Here is a 20711-nt window from a genome sequence, read left to right as displayed (position 1 = left end):
TTACTGCAGAGAGCAAATGGAGAAAGGGAAGCTGACGTGGCCTCTGCAGGACCATCTGGATGGCCTTTGGGGAAGTTACTGTACTGCTGTTTCTAGTATCCTCATGTGAAAAATCTATCATTAGTAGGTGGTAGATAAAGTCCTTTCGAACTCAGAAATTCAAGGATTTTAAAAAATCATTTGCTTTGTGCTACAATTATTTGTTTACCATAAATGGGATGTTGTATGTCTGATAAAATTGATCCCATGTATGGATTGTTGTGCATTAGCCTGGCCATCTGCTTGCTTCTGTTTGAAAATTTGTATTTGAAGGAAATGCTAGTCTTTAGAAAGTTTTGCCTTGGTCTTGGTGAGCAATATGTGCTTTAACTAAAATCTTCAGCTGTGGTTGATTTTCAAGTGATTAATTCCACTTCTACATAAAAACTTTATTTTTCCCTGCCTACTCTACATTCTTTCTCTTGCTTCCATTGGCCAGTCCCAGCCTTGTAAGAATCTTTACCAAGGGTGCTGTAATTATTCATAAATGATTTCCCAAAGCAAGCACCAGTATATAAGGGAATTTGAGGATAGAGGGAAATGCTTAATCTGCAGTAGCTTGGGGAAACTCAGTCATCAAAATGAACCTGTCATTAGAGTTGAGGGTGATCAGAGACACATCGGCAAATGAATTCAACAACTAACAGCAAAGGCTTGACAGCTCTTCCAACTGCGGCCAAGTCATTCCAGGCATTGCTTGCCCCTGTATGTGGCCCCAAGTCCCAGAGGAAACGGCTCAGAGCCTCTTTTTACGCGATGCTTCTGTGTACGTCCTTCATTATCTGAGATATTGGCCAAAAGATTCTTTGCATAATTGGGATAAGGGGTATGTCTTTTTCAATGGTAGCACCAAGACTTCCAGGCTCTCTCTTGGTGCCTCTTCTTATTTTGGCCCTAGGCAGTTGTACACTTGATGGCCACCTAAAAGCCAAAGCCAGCGACATAGTGGCTGCAGCTATGATTTTGTAGAAGTGCTTTTTTTGGTGGTTTCAGAATATTTGTAAACATTGGTGGTTAAACAGCAGCATGATTGCTGAGACTATACAATTTAAGATTAGTTCTGACTTTTAATATATAATTATATGCAGTTTTATCACTTCAGCTTAGCAAGCTGCAATAGCAAAACATAGAATAGTATTTTTGTGCAGGGTTTTTTTTCTTCTATGTAATGTACAAAAAAGTAATCTGACTAATTTTGCTTTCAGTAAAACCATCTATTTATGTAATAGAAATATTTTTTAATGTGGGAATGGAACTGGTGTTTAGAAAACATCTTAAACAAAAAGACATTTTGTTCAAGATCTCCTGCAAATCCAAGTACTATGGGTATGAAGAATCCCATCTGCTGAGATGGGTGAGGCAGCAGCGAAGGGGAGAGTCTCTTAGGCAGCCTGGAGCCCTACACCTAGGAAGTGCTTTTGATGCCATCCTCTGGTGGGCAAAATGCCCCTGCTAGGAGATTGGGCTCCAAAATGGCAGTATAGTTGTCACATTTCTCCCAGATCAGGCTTTGGACAGTCAGTAAGGGTCTGAGCTGCCAAACATGGCATCTCTTTGATCAAGTCTTTAGTTCCTTTGTACATAAGGACTCAGATTTTTAAAGGTCATGCCATCATTCTTCTCCAAACTCTTTTGAACTTGACATTTTTTTTTTTAGTGGGGAATAAAAAAGGGATAGGGATGGAAGTGAGGAGAGTGTGTCCTGTTGGTTTTGGTTTCTTTGTTTTTAATTATAGGTTGTTTTAAACAAAATACACTTTTGCTAAGACTTTTGTTATCCTTTCTCATTTTGGTAAATGTTTTGAGGGGGATAATGGTTTTCACATCTTGAAGTTTTATATGTACTTAGCTTTTAGTAAACTAAAAAACTTTGAAAAAGTTTTTTTTTTTTTTTTTTTTTTTAATAAATTGAAATGGGGTCTCGCTATGTTGCTGAGGCTAATCTCAAACTCCTGGGTCCAAGTGATCCACTCACCTTAGCCTCTGAAAGTGCTAGGATTACAGGTGTGAGCCACTGAGATGGCCAAAAACTTTTAATTATTTAAAGTAAATTGGGCTTTTTCTTCATAAGATGATACATAAATTCTAACAGAGTGAGCTTAGAGATGAATTTTTCAGGAGATAGTGATATAATTCTAGTGATAAAACATTAAACTCCTAAATAATTTTTTTCATCATGCTTCTATAGATACATATATATCTATAGTTGTCATCTGATTAAGTGATCCAGAGTCTTTAAAAATACTGAAGTTTTAAAGTAGACATAAAATAGTTTTAAAAGCTATGTAACTTAAGCATTCTGTATTGTGCTGAGTGACTAAAATATCCAAAAGTTTTAAAATATCACAAATACTTACTTGCTGCTTAAAAGCTGTGCTTTGTCATTTTCTGCTTAGAGATTTGATGTATTTGCTTAATTCATTTTTTAACACATTTTTAAAACCTTATTTCAGGAAGAGAAAATGAACAGAAATTAAATAACAACAAAATGCATTTAAGGAAAGCTTTGAAGAGTAACTCCTCCCTCACTAAGGGACTAAGAACAATGGTGGAGCAGAACTTGATGGAGAGACTGGAAACCTTGGGGATTAATGCAGTATGTTCATTCATTTTTGGAGTATTTGTTAGTTTTGCTATATTTTGTTCTCTAAATTAGAAATGATCAGAGAAGAGAAGAAAGCACATCAATTCTGTCCATGTTTGGATACCAGAGGCTAATGTGACCTACTTTATTTATCAAACACTTGAATAGCATTCACTGTGCCTGGCACACTTCTAAGAACTTAACAAATATTAACTCATTTAAACATAGATACAAATCTCTGAAATAAATGACATTAGTATCTTGACAGTTTACAGAAAAGGTAAGTAACTTGATTAACGTCACACAGCTAGTAATGAAGGAGCCAGGGTTTGTATCTAGGCAGTCACAGTGCTGCTTACATTCTGATATTAACCTCAAATCATTGCCTATTACAAAACCAGCACTTCATTAATACATGTTGAATGAATGGATGAATGGATACGATTTCATATTGTTGCCAGATTGAATAATTTTGGTATATCCTGTCATAGAGATTTTTTGCTTTTTCTATTTTTATTGACATACATAAAAGACACAAACCTTAACTGAACTTCATTAGTTTGTATGTATATAAAAAAGTGCATCTACATATGCATATATACATATATATGCAAAGCTTGTGAGCACATATGCATGCATGGGCACACGTGGATGTGTATAGTGTGTATGTGTGTATGTAGATATGTATATGTACATGTATGTATCTGTGTATACGCAGATATCTGTGTATGTATATACACATTTGTGTATATGATATATGTATGCACATTTGTGTATATGTATATAGATGATTGTGTATGTTTTCAGATGTATGTGTATGTGGCTATATTTGTGGATATACATGTTTGTATACTTGTATGTATATAGGCAGATTTGTGTGTACATGGATGTGTGTGTACGATCTATAACCAGCACCCAAATGATGAGATTGAACATTTCCAACACTCTGGAAGACTCTCTTTACCTTCTCCTGTCAATATCACCCCCTACTTCCCAGTTGGAGAGAAAGGGTATTCTGACTTAGTTTTGCTTGTTCTTGAACCTCATAAAAGTGGAGTCATACACTGTGTAGTATTTTATATCTTCTTTTGCTTATGATTTTATGTATATGATTCATACCTGTTCTTTTCATGTAGCAGTAGTTTGTTCTTTATTTATTGCCTTATAGCATTCTATTGTGTGAGTATACTGCAGTTTATCTCTTCCCTGCTGATGGACATTTGTGTTTTTATTTTGGGGCTCTCTTGGCTGTTAATTCTTGTACATGTCTTTTGGTGAACATGGGCATTTGTTTTTCTTGAATATATATCTAGGGATGAAATTGCTGGGTCAAAGGGTAGGCATATGTTTAGTATAGTAGGTGTTGTCAAATAGTTTTCCAAAGTCTTTGTACCAACTCACACTGCCCCTAGCAGAGTTTGAGAGTTTACTTGCTCCACATCTTTAATCAACTCAGTCAGTCTTTTTAAATTTGCACATAGACCCTTTTTAGGTGGGTTTTGACCACCTTTGGGCAGTGGAAATCAAAGACATTCATCCTACACAGATTGTTTCCTGAAACTGTAGTTTTCCATATTGATTGTTTGCAAGTGGCTTTTTGGGCTTTAATTTTAATTGGGACATTTTCTTTTATCCTAAGATTATTAAAACTTTTTTTCCCCTAATGCTTGGAGAGGTTTTTTCAATTTTTTTGTTTGTTTTGTTTTGCCTTATTTTGTTTTTGTCTATCTGGGCTTGAAGAATTCGGTTTCGAAAGTGATTTGGAGAGCTAACTTAATTTTCAGTTGGATCAGGTGTCCCAATATCATTTGTTGTATAATCCATTGTTTCTCCATTTATTTAAAAGGACACTTTTGTCATATAGGAAATCCGTATATATATTTGGATTTGTTTTTGGACTTTCAACTGTTTTACCTTGGCTTTTGTGTATTCCTTTGCCCACACCATACTAATTTAATTGTAGTAGCTTTGTCCTGTGTTTTAATATCTTTTATAGGCCATGCCTTCTTCATTAGTCTTCTTATTTCAAAAATTTATTGGTAGTTCTTCCATGTTTTGTTTTCCAATGAACTTTAGGAATAACTTTTCAACTCCCAGAATAATGCTTGTTGGGATTCTGATTGAAATTGTTTCCAGTTTTGTATATTAAGTAGGAAGGGTTGACATTTGTACAGGATTAAGCCTTATGCTCCAGCTACATGGTATAGGAAGATAGGCATAAAACAAGTGATTGTCCAGACAAATGGGAGATCTCTAATTTAGATTGTATGAAGTGAAATAAAGGAAAAGTAGAGGAGGGGGTTGATTGAATAACTGAGGTCAGAGAAAACTTCTTCTTGGAGGTGGTACTTAATCTGATGATGCAGATTTCTGTCCTGGGCAACTGGGTAGGTGGTGGGGCCAGTTCCTGGGACTGGGAAGGCTGAGGGAAGCAAGGGGTATGAGGACAAAGATGGTAGGTAGCATGTGTGTGTGAGACACTGTTATTCAACAAATATCCCTTTAACTAGTTTTCTTCTGTCTAGATTCCCATCAAATCCAGATGACTTTTCTCATATTGTCTCTTTAATTATGCTATTTGCATAGTTAAAAGTCACCTCTAGCCGGGTGCTGTGGCTCACGCCTGTAATCCCAGTACTTTGGGAGGCCAAGGCAGGTGGATCACGAGGTCTGGAGTTTGAGACCAGCCTGGCCAACACGGTGAAACCCCATCTCTACTAAAAATACAAAAATTAGCTGGGCGTGGTGGCGGGTACCTGTAATCCCAGCTACTAGGGAGGCTGAGGCAGGAGAATCATTTGAATCCGGGAGGCGGAGGTTGCAATGAGCCGAGATCGTGCTGTTGCACTCCAGCCTGGGCGATAGGGCCAGACTCTGTCTCAAAAAAAAAAAAAAAAAAAAAAGAGAAAGAAAGTCACCTCTGATGCTCTGATGACCTATTGTTCCTTGTAGAATAACCTTTCAGCCTTTTGGGTTGGCATTTAGTCTCTTCTAGTGGTTTCATCACCCAGGTCTTTGTAAGCATTAACCTGTGGGATGTGCCTTGCCTGTTTCTGCCTCGACACCTTCCTTTCTCACAGGTGTCCGTACCCCATGCCTACCCATCTGGAAATTTCTCCTTGTTTTTACTTGTTTGACTCCACCTGTCCTTCAGGCCACATCTCAGCCTTCCCTTTCAACTTTCTCTGGCCACTGGGGCCTTCGATGGCCTCTCTCCCTGGAATTCGTCTAGCCTTTGTAGACTCATTGGGTCCTTATGACACATAGCCTCGTTGGTCAGCCAGTCATAAACATATGCATGCCTTATGTGCCCAGCTGAACTCCTGGCCCCTTTGAGGCCAGGACAGTGTGTTACTTTTTGGGGCACCCTCACCCTCTACACACAGCTGGAGTCTTGTAAGGATGGATTGAAATGTTGGCATAGTTAATGCTGATATATCCCCATGAAATGAAACCTCCCAGGATAATTGGCCAACTTAACATCTTATTTTTTTCAGGATATACGTGGCATTTCAAGTGATCAATTGCATAGAGTACTAAAAAGTGTGGAATCAGAAAGACATAAACAAGAAAGAGAAATACCTAACTTTCATCAAATTCGAGAATTCCTTGAACATCAAGTCAGCTGTAAAATTGAAGAGAAAGCACTACTATCTTCAGGTAAGCTTGTTACCTACTGCAAATGGGAGCTTAATTTAACAACTTTTTCTTTTTTCTTCTTTTTTTCACCACAAGATATCATTAAATAAATTATTATAATTTTAAATGGTTAACAAATTTTGCCATTTCATTGACAACTCTCTTACTGTTTGTACTATTAAATGCTGGGTCTTGGGTTTTGTTTTTACAGTAAAAACAAAACAACAACCCTAGAGTCTGGCTTTAAACCCTAGAGATGGGATTGTTCATTTCCACAGCAGCATAGGCGGTATTATACCATTTACCTTTGCTTTTCGCTTACTGATCGTAAAGGCAATGGAGACTCATGAATGACACTATATTCCAGATAAGTACAGTGTTTCTCAAATGGATACCCTTTCAACTGGAGAAGTACCCAAAATGATACAACTTCCTCCCAAAAACAGACAACTGATTAGACAAAAAGCTGTTTCTACTGATAGGACATCTGTTTCAAAGTGAGTATTTCAGCCCTCAGATTTATTTTATCAATGTTTGTCTTAGCTCAGGCTGCTTTAACAAAATACCATAGAGTGGGTGGCTTCACAGAAATGTATTATATTCCCATTTTGGAGGCTGAAAGTCCAAGATCAGGATGCCAGTGTAGTCAGGTTCTGGTGAACGCTCTCTGCCTTGCGGACAACTGCCTTCTTCCCATGCCTTCAGATGGTGGAGATACAGTGAGCTTTGGCCTCACTTCCTCTTATAAGGCACCAATCCCATCATGGGGGCCCCCATCTTCAATGACCTCATCTAAACTTAATCACCTCCCAAAGGCCCACCAGATACCATCATACTGTGGGTTAGGTCTTCAACATACCTATTTGGGGTGGGGGGTGCACAGACATTGAGTCCATAACAGTGTTTGGTCCAACAGAGAATCACACTTGTAATTCCTACCAGTCTCTTGTTGACACTTGGTGACTTTTGTTGCTGCTCTTCCTCGTTAGTATATGTCAAAAGCAAAACTCACTAGTTCCATAGAAATGTATCTGAAATTATATTGTTAACTTCTGCAATTTAAAAATATTTTTCTGTTGTTTTTTAGAATTAAGAAAAATATCATGGAAGATCATTTTCCCAGAAAGTCTTCAACTATTACGTGAGTACTGACAGGGATGGGAGGGTCATTTTAAAAATTATTTACACTGAATATTCCTTTCATTTTAAAGTAGTGTGCTCATTATGGTTGAATGAAGCCATAATTATTTACTATCATAATTTGTCCCTTTGTGATATGTTATTTGTGACATGTCTTTGTGTCTTTATCAGTTATTACATAAGTCAATAGCCCTTAACCACACTGTGGACTCCATTAAGAAGAGGGACACCTGAGTCATTCTTATATCCACCCCCTGACAATGTTGAGTAATTTCTCAATAAGTACATTTAAATTAAATGGCTGATGTTGAGTTTTTATGCCTAGACCTGTGACAGTGTAAGTTTGTTTTAAATGTAATAATTTCGTGTTCCAGTTTTTTGTGGAAGTTAATAATGACCCCAGTAGCTCTTCCTCTCTTAGATTCTCTTAGGATACTAAAAACCCTACCTCAGTTGCTCATCACCTGTGTGCTACTGACTTAGTTGATTACTGTTTTAAGCTTGTTTTCTTATCTGTAATATGGGATGTTTTAAGTCCCAATTTCCTTATGTGCAATATGGAATAATGCTGCCTTTTTCACAAGAGAGTTCTACAAATTAAATGCGAATGTATGAAGAAGGCTTGGCTCAGTGCTTGGCACTTGTGGGTACTCAATAAATTGTAGGTATATTGTTACTAATTATGAGTAAGACTAATTTGATCATGAATAATTTAATCATCATTGCCTTATTCTGGAGATATTGATGACATAAATATCTCTTCATTGAGGCACTGTGTATTAGAGACAATAAACAATGATTCACCCTTCAAAAGCACTTTTCTTATACATAATCTCATGGGAAGAGCATTATTTCTTGGGATGTGGTGTGAATGAATCAACATGTACAAGACTGACACATTGTCTGGAATTTAGGTGCCCAGTAAATATTATTTAAATGAACAAACACTGCTTTGAACTTCTATTTCACTTTAAAATGGGGGTAATAATTCATGTGATGATACAAATGAGATTGTGTATGTAAAAGCTCTTTGCAATAAAGTGCAGTATAAAGAAACTGTAAGTAATGCCACAATTTTAAAAGATGACTGGTTATACTGAGGAAATGTTTTTCTTTGAGAAATGTTTTTCTTAGGTGTATGAAAACCAAAATTATTAAGAATATACACATTTGGGTTTAGAGGAGACAGGCCCCAGCTTCAGCCCATTTTGATAAACATGCCCCGTGGCTGGCAGAGATCTGGGCGTGGGAGGATGTTTCAGTCATGGGTATAACCTCTGGCCTTGCTGCCATCTTGGTCATAGCCCCAAAGGCACTTGTGCCCACTGGGAATTACCTGAGAAAGGTGCCACCACTTTAAGAGGCATATCTTTTAATATCATAAACCCTGAAGCGTTACGAAAACAGCGCCCGTGTCTCGGTGTTGATTTGTGTAGGACACCTCCCTTTAGTTCAGAGGAGGAGCAGGAGGACGACGACCTCATCCGGGCATACGCATCCCCAGGCCCACTTCCTGTGCCGCCATCGCAAAACAAGGGCAGCTTCGGGAAGAACGCAGTGAAAAGTGACGCGGACTGGACCGAGGGAAGCGAGGACACTGATGATTCTCCCAAGCCCACAGGTGAGCTGTTACCTTGGAAAACTCTCTGGAAACTTTATTTAGGACGGTGGCCCTCACCCGGGTGTACCGAGCATTGGGAGTCTGAGCTCTGGGAGGGTGCGCAAGAAACGGATGCAGCGGATCCCAAAGGCGCCCACGGAAAATGGGCAGGGCTTAGCACTTTTCCAGTTGAAGGAGAGGAAGGAGTTGGGAATGATACCTGGTGTATTAGTTTGCTAGGGCTGCTATAACAGTAGCATAAACTGGGTGGCTTAAGGAACACAACCTTATGGCCTCACAGTTCTGGAGGCTGGAAGTACAAGAGCAAGGTGTAGGCACTGTTGGTTCCTGTGAGGGCTGCCAGGGAGGGTCTGTTCCGCGTCTCTCTCCTTGACTTGTCTTCTCCCTGTGCATGCTCACATCATCTTCCCTCTGTGTGCGTCTCTGTCCAGATGTCTCCTTTGTATAAGGACATTGGATTAGGGCCCACCCTAATGACCTCACTTTACCTTGATTTCCTTTGCAAAGACTCTGCCTCCAAATAAGGTCACATTCTAAAGAATGGGGGTTAGAAATTCAACATGTGAATTTAGAGGGACACAATTCAACCCAGGACACTGGGTGACTATGAGAATGGCTGTTCTAATACACTGTGCTGCCTCTTGGAGCTGGAGTAATACTAAAGGAAGACACGATCTTAGCCTGTCACTGCAAGTATTTGCTGACGAGAAGTAGAGCTGATGGGTCATTATTTTTTTTTTAAATTCTACTTAATGCAATTTTTAAATTATATATTTTAAACATATCAGATGTAATTTATTGTATTTAATATATTGTATGTAATTTATTATATTTAATATATCTTTGGATGTAATTTGTATTGTATATAATGTGTATATACCATATATTTGTGTAATGAGATAAAATATAACGAATTCATTTAAAAATTCATATTGTTTTTGTAAACACCCTTATGAATATTCCATTCATACAGGTTATCTAACTGAAATTAATTTCTGACCACACACTTGAATGAGATCATCTGTCTTTGATTTAAAATGAAAACTTTAGGCCAGGCACAGTCGCTATCACCTGTAATCCGAGCACTTTGGGAGGCCGAGGCAGGAGGATTGCTTGAACCTGGGAGTTCAAGACCAGCCTAGGCAACATAGCAAGACCTAGTCTCTATTTTTTTTAATTAATTAAATAAAATGAAAACTTTATAGCTCATAGTCTCAAGGATTATGATTATTTTAAGCATTATGTGTTTAATTTTTTAACCCCAAAGTACATCAACTGATTTGGAAGTAATACAAATATAATTATTTGGAAATAATTATATTTCCAAAGCTTAGACTCTTTCAAAGTTTCCTGTAAGGTTATTTTGGAACTGAAGATCGATGAAATTTCTAGATACTTCACTTGCCTAATTTTTATTGATCTTATAGGAGCCACCATTAAAACACCTACTGAAAAAGTTGAAAAGATGTTTTCACATCGCAAAAATGTGAATAAACCAGTTGGTGGAACTAATGTTCCTGAGATGTTTATCAAAAAAGAAGGATTACAAGAACTAAAGGTGAAATCACTTTTACTTTCTAGATATACATTTGTCTTTTGACAACACCTTAATGGTCATACTTTTTGTAGTGAAATATAAAACAGATAGTTAGCTGGTATAGTAGAGGTTGAGGTTTTCACCTTTCTTGTTCTCAGTATTGCGTTTCTTTACATTCCATAGACAGTCAAAGATACTGGTGTGATAACTGCAACAATATATAATAAGCATCACACTTTACAGGTTTTCAAAATCCTGTCACATGTATTATTTGATACTTGCAGATATCAAATTATTTGTACAAAGAAATTTGTGACTGACTAGAATTGGGGCCCTTCAGATCTTCTCCACTACCCTCGCATGAGACCTTAGGGACTTTTAAGGGTTTAGCCCCACTTGGGAGCTGAAGTGAGGGTGGAGCTCAATTTCCTCTGTCTGCATTAAAGAAGAAGCCCAAACGTTTTCCCAGCGGTTCTAACAGCCAGGATGCCAGAAGTGTTTCTGTGGATGGAGCTCTCCCATTGTATTTCTGGGCACAGCAATGAATCATCTGTGTTGACTGGTCTTCCAGTCCAGGGCATTTTGTCAGATTACTTTTATTAGTTAATTCTATTTGTGTTACACAAGCTAAAAATGACAGAAAGTCCTGTGTCATTCAAGAGAGTGCAAAAGCATCTTTCTTTAGGAAGGACATGCTAAAACCGTGTGCACCTTCCAGTTGGGGGCTATTTCTCCAGGCCTTGGGTGTGATGTGCCCACAGTTAGATGTCATTATTATCACAGAGGTAAGAAGTGAGAGCAGTCCTCACTCCTACTCCAGAGCACCCTGCCTTTTAGAGTTTCATACCCCTACAGTGTAGCATTTCTGGAATTTTCTACATTCATGATTGATAGAGTAGGAAACATATATTTCCATGGCAGAAATGAAAAATAGATGATTCAGATTTCAGAATACCAACTTCCAAATCCATTTCATTGCCCTGCAGAAATGACTAGATTTGGAAGTATTAATAGTTCCCCACTTCTTTCCTTATAGTTCAATGTTAGATGCTCAGTCTAACCAATAAAATGATTGAGAGGCACCGGTTTTTGTGTTTTGTTTTTTTAAGAAACATTAATTAGTCTCCATGCCTTTCTTTTAGTGTGCAGATGTGGAGGATGAAGACTGGGACATATCATCCCTAGAGGAGGAGATATCTTTGGGAAAAAAATCTGGAAAAGAACAGAAGGAACCTCCACCTGTGAAAAATGAACCACATTTTGCTCATGTGCTAAATGCCGGGGGCGCATTTAATCCTAAGGGGCCAAAGGGAGAAGGTTTGCTGCTTTCCCCTCTAATACAAGCTCAGTCCATTTTCTTATTAGTTGTGTTTCATCTTTATAAATATGTAATTAACTTATGCTAGTATATCATCAGACAAGAAAGAAAGCTGTCAGTGCTTTCTTTATATTATTTAAATAAGGAGTGGATATGTATAACTTACTGATTCATATATATTGTTATTTTTATTTAATTATAGGACTAATCTTTAGTCTTTATATTTTTAAATTTATTTTTATTTTTATTTTTTGAAACAGGGTGTTATTGTCACCCAGGCTGGAGTACAGTGGTGCCGTCATGGCTTACTGCAGCCTTAACCTTCTAGGCTCAAGCAGCACTCCCACCTCAGCCTCCCCAGTAACTGAGGCAGTCCTCCCACTTCGGCCTCCCAGAGTGCTGGGATTACAGGCATGAGCCACCACTCGTAGCCCCCAAATTGTTTGTATTCTTTAAACTTTTTTTTGTTTTGTTTTGTTTGGGCGCAGTGGCTCACGCCTGTAATACCAGCACTTTGGGAGGCCGAGGCGGGCAGATCACAAGGTCAAGAGATCGAGACCATCCTGGCCAACATGGTGAAACCCCGTCTCTACTAAAAATGCAAAAATTAGTTGGGCGTGGTGGTGCGTGCCTGTAGTCCCAGCTACTCGGGAGGCTGAGGCAGGTGAATTGCTTGAACCTGAAGCGGAGGTTGCAGTGAGCTGAGATCATGCCGTTGCACTGCAACCTGGCAAAAGAGTGAGACTCTATTTTTTTTTTTTTTTTTTAGGCTATGGGGTCTCACTATGTTGCCCGGGCTGGATTCAAACTCCTGGGCTCAAGCAATCCTCCTGCCTCAGCCTCCTGAGTAGCTGTGACTACAGATGTTCTCCACCATGCCTGGCTTTTGTATTATTTTTGAAAATGTCTATACACATATTCTCTTCATGAAGATGCCTTTTAGGAATTAAAATTTCTGATCATATACCTGAATGAGACCACTCTTCTGGCAATCTTTCTATATTAGTCTGTTTCCCTATTAAATATTTTTCTTCATTTTCTCCCAAGGGAGGTTTCTCTTGTAGCATTGTAGTCAGTGGGATGAAATACTATGAGATGATCACTTGAAATGATTTTCGGCCGGGTGCGGTGGCTCAAGCCTGTAATCCCAGCACTTTGGGAGGCCGAGACGGGCGGATCATGAGGTCAGGTGATCGAGACCATCCTGGCTAACATGGTGAAACCCCGTCTCTACTAAAAAAATACAAAAAACTAGCCGGGCGTGGTGGTGGGCGCCTGTAGTCCCAGCTACTCAGGAGGCTGAGGTGGGAGAATGGTGTAAACCCGGGAGGTGGAGCTTGCAGTGAGCTGAGATCCAGCCACTGCATTCCAGCCTGGGCGACAGAGCGAGACTCCATCTCAAAAAAAAAAAAAAAAAAGAAAAAAAAAAGAAATGATTTTCATATCCCCCAATCTAGAGCCTAGATAAGCCTAATAACTCAGTTAATTTTTTTAAATTAGAAAATTTTAATTTTTTTGTCAAAGTAATTCTTGCACATGTTGAAAGCTGAGTAGTTCAGAAGGCTTCTCTATGCCATCGCACCACCTTCATTAGTGGTACCTCTGTGCCTCTCAGTAATGGCCTTAAATCACTCTGTTGATTCATCGACTTTAGATAGTAACTGTTGATGTCCTGCAAAGACAGGTGGGGACTTGGCTCATTTTCACCACCCACCACACCTCTCATGCCTTCTTCACTGTTTTTGTACTCCTACTTATAATTTTATTACTTTTTTTGTTTTTATTAGAGATGGGGTCTCACCAGGTTGCCCAGGCTGGTCTCAAACTCCTGGGCTCAAATGATCCTCCCGCTCCAGCCTCCCAAACTGTTGGGATTACAGATGTGAGCCACTGCACTCAGCCTGTAATTTTAAATTAATACCTGCACATCTCTACCCTTGCTCTTTTCATTTTCAGCAGCCTCTCACCCCTTTGTAAGATAAGCTGTTGCTGCCTCTGTCCTTCACGCTACCTTTTCTCTCACATTGTCCAGTTATAACATAGCTGTTGCATAACTGGCATCAGTTATCTGTGCTAAGCGTCGACTCTAATTATTGAAAATCAGGAGACCCTGTTTGCATTACAGTGACTCTTTACACGGCCAAGAGGATGCCCTAAGGAAATCTCCTGTCTCTTTACTCCAACATCATAAACCTGTGCCCCTGGAGGAACACATTTCTACAGTCAAACTTGAGTGGAATTCTCCGCACTCTATTTCAGGGGCTCAAAATCATGGCATTTTAAAATTGACTTCATTGTTAAGCCTATCTACCCTAGAAAATCTGTTTTTTAACACTTAATCTCTACTTGGCTTGCTAATTTCATCCTTCTTTCTTTACCATCTATTCACTCAGAGTCAGTAACTACAACACAAATGTACTGAGCACCTTCAACATCCAGGCCCTGAGCTGAATGCTGGGGAAGGAGTGGGAAGCAGGATGTGGCCCCTGCTGTTTGTAGGCTGCAGGGCGGAAGCTTGCATCCAAGGGTCCTGTGAGTGTATCCTAGAGATGCGACCAATTCATGGTTGGATTTTAAACCTATACATAGTTCCTATACATAGCTCATGGGGGTTGGGAGATGAGGATTCATGAACACATTTAGACACTGAGTGATTAATGACAATATGAAATTATGGATTTTTATAGACTTGACAATGTGCTTGTTTAACCGTTGAGGCCTTCTCTTCTCCTGCCTCTCCCCACCACTTACAGGACTTCAAGAAAATGAATCAAGCACATTAAAAAGCAGCTTAGTAACTGTGACTGATTGGAGTGATTCTTCAGATGTCTAATTCCACATGTCAGAAGATTCTTCCAGAAGCCAGCAGTATTTCAGTATCACAGTGTTTCAGTAACTTGCCTCCATGATTCCAGTGCTTCGGCCTTACTGTGTTTCCAACAGCAACACAGAGACTGATTCAAAGAACAATGGTCTCTTTAATGGCACCTATTACAGTATTGAAAATCAGATCATCAACAGTATTTTGAAGCATATAAAGGTGTTTAAGACTTCTGCTGCTGCTTAAAAATAACATGTCATTGAAGTCATAAAAAGTTTTTTCTTCAGAACGGTACTCTAGTGTTAAGTGTTTTTTTTTCCAACTAATTTTTAAGTGAATTTTTTTTTAACGTACAGCAGGTTTTGGTTTGAATTACTAAAACTTTAAAAAATATTTTTCTTACGTATGCTGTAACATCATAGGTGTTTATATTATAAAATTCTGTTAGTGGTCTTAAAATTGAATTGGTAGAACCACTAGTCCCTAAAAGTTAGTCTGGTTATTTTTCATATAGAAGTAAGTTTAATCCGAGTGTGGTGGTGTTCACCTTTAATTCCAGCTACTTGGGAGGCTAAGGTGGGAGGATCGCTTGAGCCTAGGAGTTCAAGACCAGCGTGGGTGATATAGAAGACTCCACCCCTCCACACCCCAAAAAAGTAAGTTTAGAATTAGAATATAGCTAGGTCCAATGTTAAATACATTTTCCTGAAGTATATTTGTCACATTCAGCTTTGAGAAACTGTAAGCATGTTACTATTAAATGGTTGGTTATTTTATATAGTATATTCTTTATCTTGGATATTTTATGAATAAAGTGTAGTTATTTTAATAGCCGATTAATTTATCAGACTAAATAGAAAATATTTGAGTCATTACTGAATTCATCTATGTAACTTTTTTTTTTTTTTACTTTTTAAAATACCCAACATGTATTATGAAATACCTCAAAAGTAATTTAGTTACATTCTTAAACAATGACATTGTCGAAAGTCAGAAAGTTCATATAAACTGTTTTTTGCATTTTTATAACTTGGTGGTACTATATTCTGTTTCCAAGAAAAAGTAACCTTTTAACTAAAAGATTTGCTGGGTTTTAGGTCTCTTTTCATTTGTCAACCTTTTCAGTAAAGCACTCCGTTATGTCATTGTGACTGTGGCTGTGTTATTAGAGATGAATTCTGAGTTAAATTTATACTTACTAGAGGTCTTACAGAGGGAGAATCTGGCCTTGATAGCTATGCCATATCACATCCTGTCCTAATGGCTAGAACAAATCTTTATCTGTTTCCACCCACCCTGGGATCCTTTTTACTTTAAGCCATACTTGCCCTCTAAAACAATTTTTCCAACTTCCTATGGGGGCTATTTCATGTAGATATACTCACTTTATATGTATGTTTCTAAAAGCTTTAGTGAAGGCTGAATCCAAGTTTCATGTAGTAGGACAGAGAATGGCAATCTACAAAAATACACCATACCTAAGATGACCCATGTGTCACTTTTTTCATTCAGTTATTTATTCAACAGATATTTATAGAACCACTTGGTCTGGTTTGGTTTTGAACATGCACTAATTGATTTAATTACAACTTTGTGATGTAGTTATTATTATAATCCTCATGCTAAAGGTGTGAGAAACTGAGTGTTATTAAGTAACTTGCCAGAAGCCATGCAGGTACAAAGTGTCAAGGGGAGACGTTAAGCCAGGTCTCTGTATTCCATGTTTTGTGTCTGCTATGTTTTCATTCCTGAGCAGAAGGCCCTGGGGAAATAAACTTTTGCTAAGTAAACCCAGTATTTAAATTAAGTCACTACATCTGTGTCTTAAAAGCCCCTCCTTTAACTTACCTGGTTAGTTGTATCTTTTTTCTTTTTCTTTTTTTTAATTGAGACAGAGTCTCACTCTGTTGCCCAGGCTTGAGTGCAGTGGCACCATCTCGGCTCACTACAACCTTCGCCTCCCAGATTCAAGCGATTCTCGTGCCTCAGCCTCCCGAGTAACTGGGATTACAGGTGCCCACCACCATGCCTGGCTTAATTTTTTTGTATTTTTAGTAGAGACGGGGTTTCACCATGTTGGTCAGGCTGGTCTTGAACTCCCAACCTCAAATGATCTGCCCACCTTGTCCTCCCAAAGTGCTGGGATTCTAGGTGTGAGCCACCGTGCCTGGCTGCATCTCATTTTTTGTATAAAATTTGGTTTGTTCGTTTTTGAGGGGAACCATTCCTTTATGTTGCCCCTTACCGATGCCCAACTAATGTGTTTCTGGTTTCTAACGGACCTTCATACCCCACCCTCCCTAAATTCTTCAGTATAATCTAAGCGTTATCTTCACCAGTTTTGAATAACAAATGTGTTTGAAATGCAAACCCACACAACCCTGTCCCACACTGGCCTGTAGGACCTAATCTACCTTTATGTCTTTCAGTTAATTTGTATTTCTGCAAAAGACATTTCAAGGATTATCAAGGTATGGAATTTTTTATTTTTATTTTTAACAAACTTGTTCATTTCCTTTTCTTTCCATTGAGCACCTCTGAACAATGTGATTTTTCTGTTTTCTTTTTTCTTTTTTTTTATTATTATACTTTAAGTTCTAGGGTACATGTGCATAACGTGCAGGTTTGTTACATATGTATACTTGTGCCATGTTGCTGTGCTGCACCCATCAACTCGTCAGCACCCATCAACTCGTATTTATATCAGGTATAACTCCCCATGCAATCCCTCCCGCCTCCCCCTCCCCCTCCCCAAGATAGGCCCCGGTGTGTGATGTTCCCCTTCCCGAGTCCAAGTGATCTCATTGTTCAGTTCCCACCTATGAGTGAGAACATGCGGTGTTTGGTTTTCTGTTCTTGTGATAGTTGGCTAAGAATGATGGTTTCCAGCTGCATCCATGTCCCTATAAAGGATGCAAACTCATCCTTTTTTATGGCTGCATAGTATTCCATGGTGTATATGTGCCACATTTTCTTAATCCAGTCTGTCACAGATGGACATTTGGGTTGATTCCAAGTCTTTGCTATTGTGAATAGTGCCGCAATAAACATACGTGTGCATGTGTCTTTGTAGTAGCATAATTTATAATCCTTTGGGTATATACCCAGTAGTGGGATGGCTGGGTCATATGGTACATCTAGTTCTAGATCCTTGAGGAATCGCCATACTGTTTTCCATAATGGTTGAACTAGTTTACAATCCCACCAACAGTGTAAAAGTGTTCCTATTTCTCCACATCCTCTCCAACACCTATTGTTTCCTGATTTTTTAATGATTGCCATTCTAACTGGTGTGAGATGGTATCTCATTGTGGTTTTGATTTGCATTTCTCTGATGGCCAGTGATGATGAGCATTTTTTCATGTGTCTGTTGGCTGTATGAATGTCTTCTTTTGAGAAATATCTGTTCATGCCGGGCGCGGTGGCTCAAGCCTGTAATCCCAGCACTTTGGGAGGCCGAGACGGGCGGATCACGAGGTCAGGAGATCAAGACCATCCTGGCTAACATGGTGAAACCCCATCTCTACTAAAAATTACAAAAAACTAGCCGGGCGCGGTGGCGGGCGCCTGTAGTCCCAGCTACTCGGAAGGCTGAGGCAGAAGAATGGCCTGAACCCAGGAGGCAGAGGTTGCAGTGAGCTGAGATCTGGCCACTGCACTCCAGTCTGGGCGACAGAGCGAGACTCCGTCTCAAAAAAAAAAAAAAGAGAAATATCTGTTCATATCCTTTGCCCACTTTTTGATGGGGTTGTTTTTTTCTTGTAAATTTGTTTGAGTTCTTTGTAGGTTCTGGATATCAGCCCTTTGTCAGATGAGTAAATTGCAAACATTTTCTCCCATTCTGTAGGTTGCCTCTTCACTCTGATGGTAGTTTCTTTTGCTGTGCAGAAGCTCTTTAGTTTAATTAGATCCCATTTGTCGATTTTGGCTTTTGCTGCCGTTGCTTTTGGTGTTTTTGACATGAAGTCCTTGCCCATGCCTATGTCCTGAATGGTATTACCTAGGTTTTCTTCTAGGGTTTTTATGGTATTAGGTCTAACATTTAAGTCTCTAATCCATCTTGAATTAATCTTCATATAAGGAGTAAGGAAAGGATCCAGTTTCAGCTTTCTACTTATGGCTAGCCAATTTTCCCAGCACCATGTATTAAATAGAGAATCCTTTCCCCATTTCTTGTTTCTCTCAGGTTTGTCAAAGATTAGATGGCTGTAGATGTGTGGTTTTATTTCTGAGAACTCTGTTCTGTTCCATTGGTCTATATCTCTGTTTTGGTACCAGTACCATGCTGTTTTGGTTACTGTAGCCTTGTAGTATAGTTTGAAGTCAGGTAGCGTGACGCCTCCAGCTTTGTCCTTTTGACTTAGGATTGTCTTGGCAATGCGGGCTCTTTTTTGGTTCCATATGAACTTTAAAGCAGTTTTTTCCAATTCTGTGAAGAAACTCATTGGTAGCTTGACGGGGATGGCATTGAATCTATAAATAACCTTAGGCAGTATGGCCATTTTCACGATATTGATTCTTCCTATCCATGAGCATGGTATGTTCTTCCATTTGTTTGTGTCCTCTTTTATTTCACTGAGCAGTGGCTTGTAGTTCTCCTTGAAGAGGTCCTTTACATCCCTTGTAAGTTGGATTCCTAGGTATTTTATTCTCTTTGAAGCATTTGTGAATGGAAGTTCATTCATGATTTGGCTCTCTGTTTGTCTGTTACTGGTGTATAAGAATGCTTGCGATTTTTGCACATTAATTTTGTATCCTGAGACTTTGCTGAAGTTGCTTATCAGCTTAAGGAGATTTTGGGCTGAGACAATGGGGTTTTCTAAATATACAATCATGTCATCTGCAAACAGGGACAATTTGACTCTTTCTTTTCCTAACTGAATACCCTTGATTTCTTTCTCTTGCCTGATTGCCCTAGCCAGAACTTCCAACACTATGTTGAATAGGAGCGGTGAGAGAGGGCATCCCTGTCTTGTGCCAGTTTTCAAAGGGAATTTTTCCAGTTTTTGCCCATTCAGTATGATATTAGCTGTGGGTCTGTCATAAATAGCTCTTATTATTTTGAGGTACGTTCCATCAATACTGAATTTATTGAGCGTTTTTAGCATGAAGGGCTGTTAAATTTTGTCAAAAGCCTTTTCTGCATCTATTGAGATAATCATGTAGTTCTTGTCTTTGGTTCTGTTTATATGCTGGATTACATTTATTGATTTGCGAATGTTGAACCAGCCTTGCATCCCAGGGATGAAGCCCACTTGATCCTGGTGGATAAGCTTTTTGATGTGCTGCTGAATCCGGTTTGCCAGTATTTTATTGAGGATTTTTGCATCGATGTTCATCAGGGATATTGGTCTAAAATTCTCTTTTTTTGTTGTGTCTCTGCCAGGCTTTGGTATCAGGATGATGTTGGCCTCATAAAATGAGTTAGGGAGGATTCCCTCTTTTTCTATTGATTGGAATAGTTTCAGAAGGAATGGTACCAGCTCCTCCTTGTACCTCTGGTAGAATTCAGCTGTGAATCCATCTGGTCCTGGACTTCTTTTGGTTGGTAGGCTATTAATTATTGCCTCAATTTCAGGGCCTGCTATTGGTCTATTTAGGGATTCAACTTCTTCCTGGTTTAGTCTTGGAAGAGTGTAAGTGTCCAGGAAATTATCTATTTCTTCTAGATTTTCTAGTTGATTTGCGTAGAGGTGTTTATAGTATTCTCTGATGGTAGTTTGTATTTCTGTGGGGTCGGTGGTGATATCCCCTTTATCATTTTTTATTGCGTCTATTTGATTCCTCTCTCTTCTCTTCTTTGTTAGTCTTGCTAGCAGTCTGTCAATTTTGTTATCTTTTCAAAAAACCAACTCCTGGATTCACTGATTTTTTGGAGGGTGTGTCTCTATCTCCTTCAGTTCTGCTCTGATCTTAGTTATTTCTTGCCTTCTGCTAGCTTTTGAATGTGTTTGCTCTTGCCTCTCTAGTTCTTTTAATTGTGATGTTAGAGTGTCAATTTTAGATCTTTCC

General features: G+C 38.9%; 2 protein-coding genes across 3 annotated transcripts in view; one reads left to right on the top strand and one right to left on the bottom strand.

Moving 5' to 3' along the window:
* The window catches only part of LOC111546582 (zinc finger protein DZIP1), a 63491-nt gene extending 47652 nt beyond the window's left edge, over positions 1 to 15839 (top strand). The window contains exons 16-23 of one of the 2 annotated variants that reach the window (XM_023218053.2): positions 2493 to 2635; positions 6121 to 6283; positions 6630 to 6759; positions 7350 to 7403; positions 8839 to 9023; positions 10451 to 10581; positions 11703 to 11877; positions 14632 to 15839. In XM_023218053.2, the coding sequence (XP_023073821.1) occupies positions 2493 to 2635; positions 6121 to 6283; positions 6630 to 6759; positions 7350 to 7403; positions 8839 to 9023; positions 10451 to 10581; positions 11703 to 11877; positions 14632 to 14711 (1061 nt within the window). In that variant the 3' untranslated portion in view covers positions 14712 to 15839. Of the gene's footprint in view, positions 1 to 2492; positions 2636 to 6120; positions 6284 to 6629; positions 6760 to 7349; positions 7404 to 8838; positions 9024 to 10450; positions 10582 to 11702; positions 12040 to 14631 lie in introns of those variants that run through there. The other variant, XM_023218052.1, reaches the window with a different exon arrangement.
* Positions 1 to 20711, bottom strand: part of UGGT2 (UDP-glucose glycoprotein glucosyltransferase 2) — a 586709-nt gene that overhangs the window by 435798 nt on the left and 130200 nt on the right. The gene's annotated exons all lie outside the window — the stretch shown is intronic.

The sequence above is a fragment of the Piliocolobus tephrosceles genome, chromosome X (genome assembly GCF_002776525.5).
Source record: "Piliocolobus tephrosceles isolate RC106 chromosome X, ASM277652v3, whole genome shotgun sequence".
NCBI classification, from domain to species: Eukaryota; Metazoa; Chordata; class Mammalia; order Primates; family Cercopithecidae; genus Piliocolobus; species Piliocolobus tephrosceles.
The sequence above is the reverse complement of the archived record's forward strand: the minus strand, read 5'-3'. Positions and strand labels throughout refer to the sequence as shown.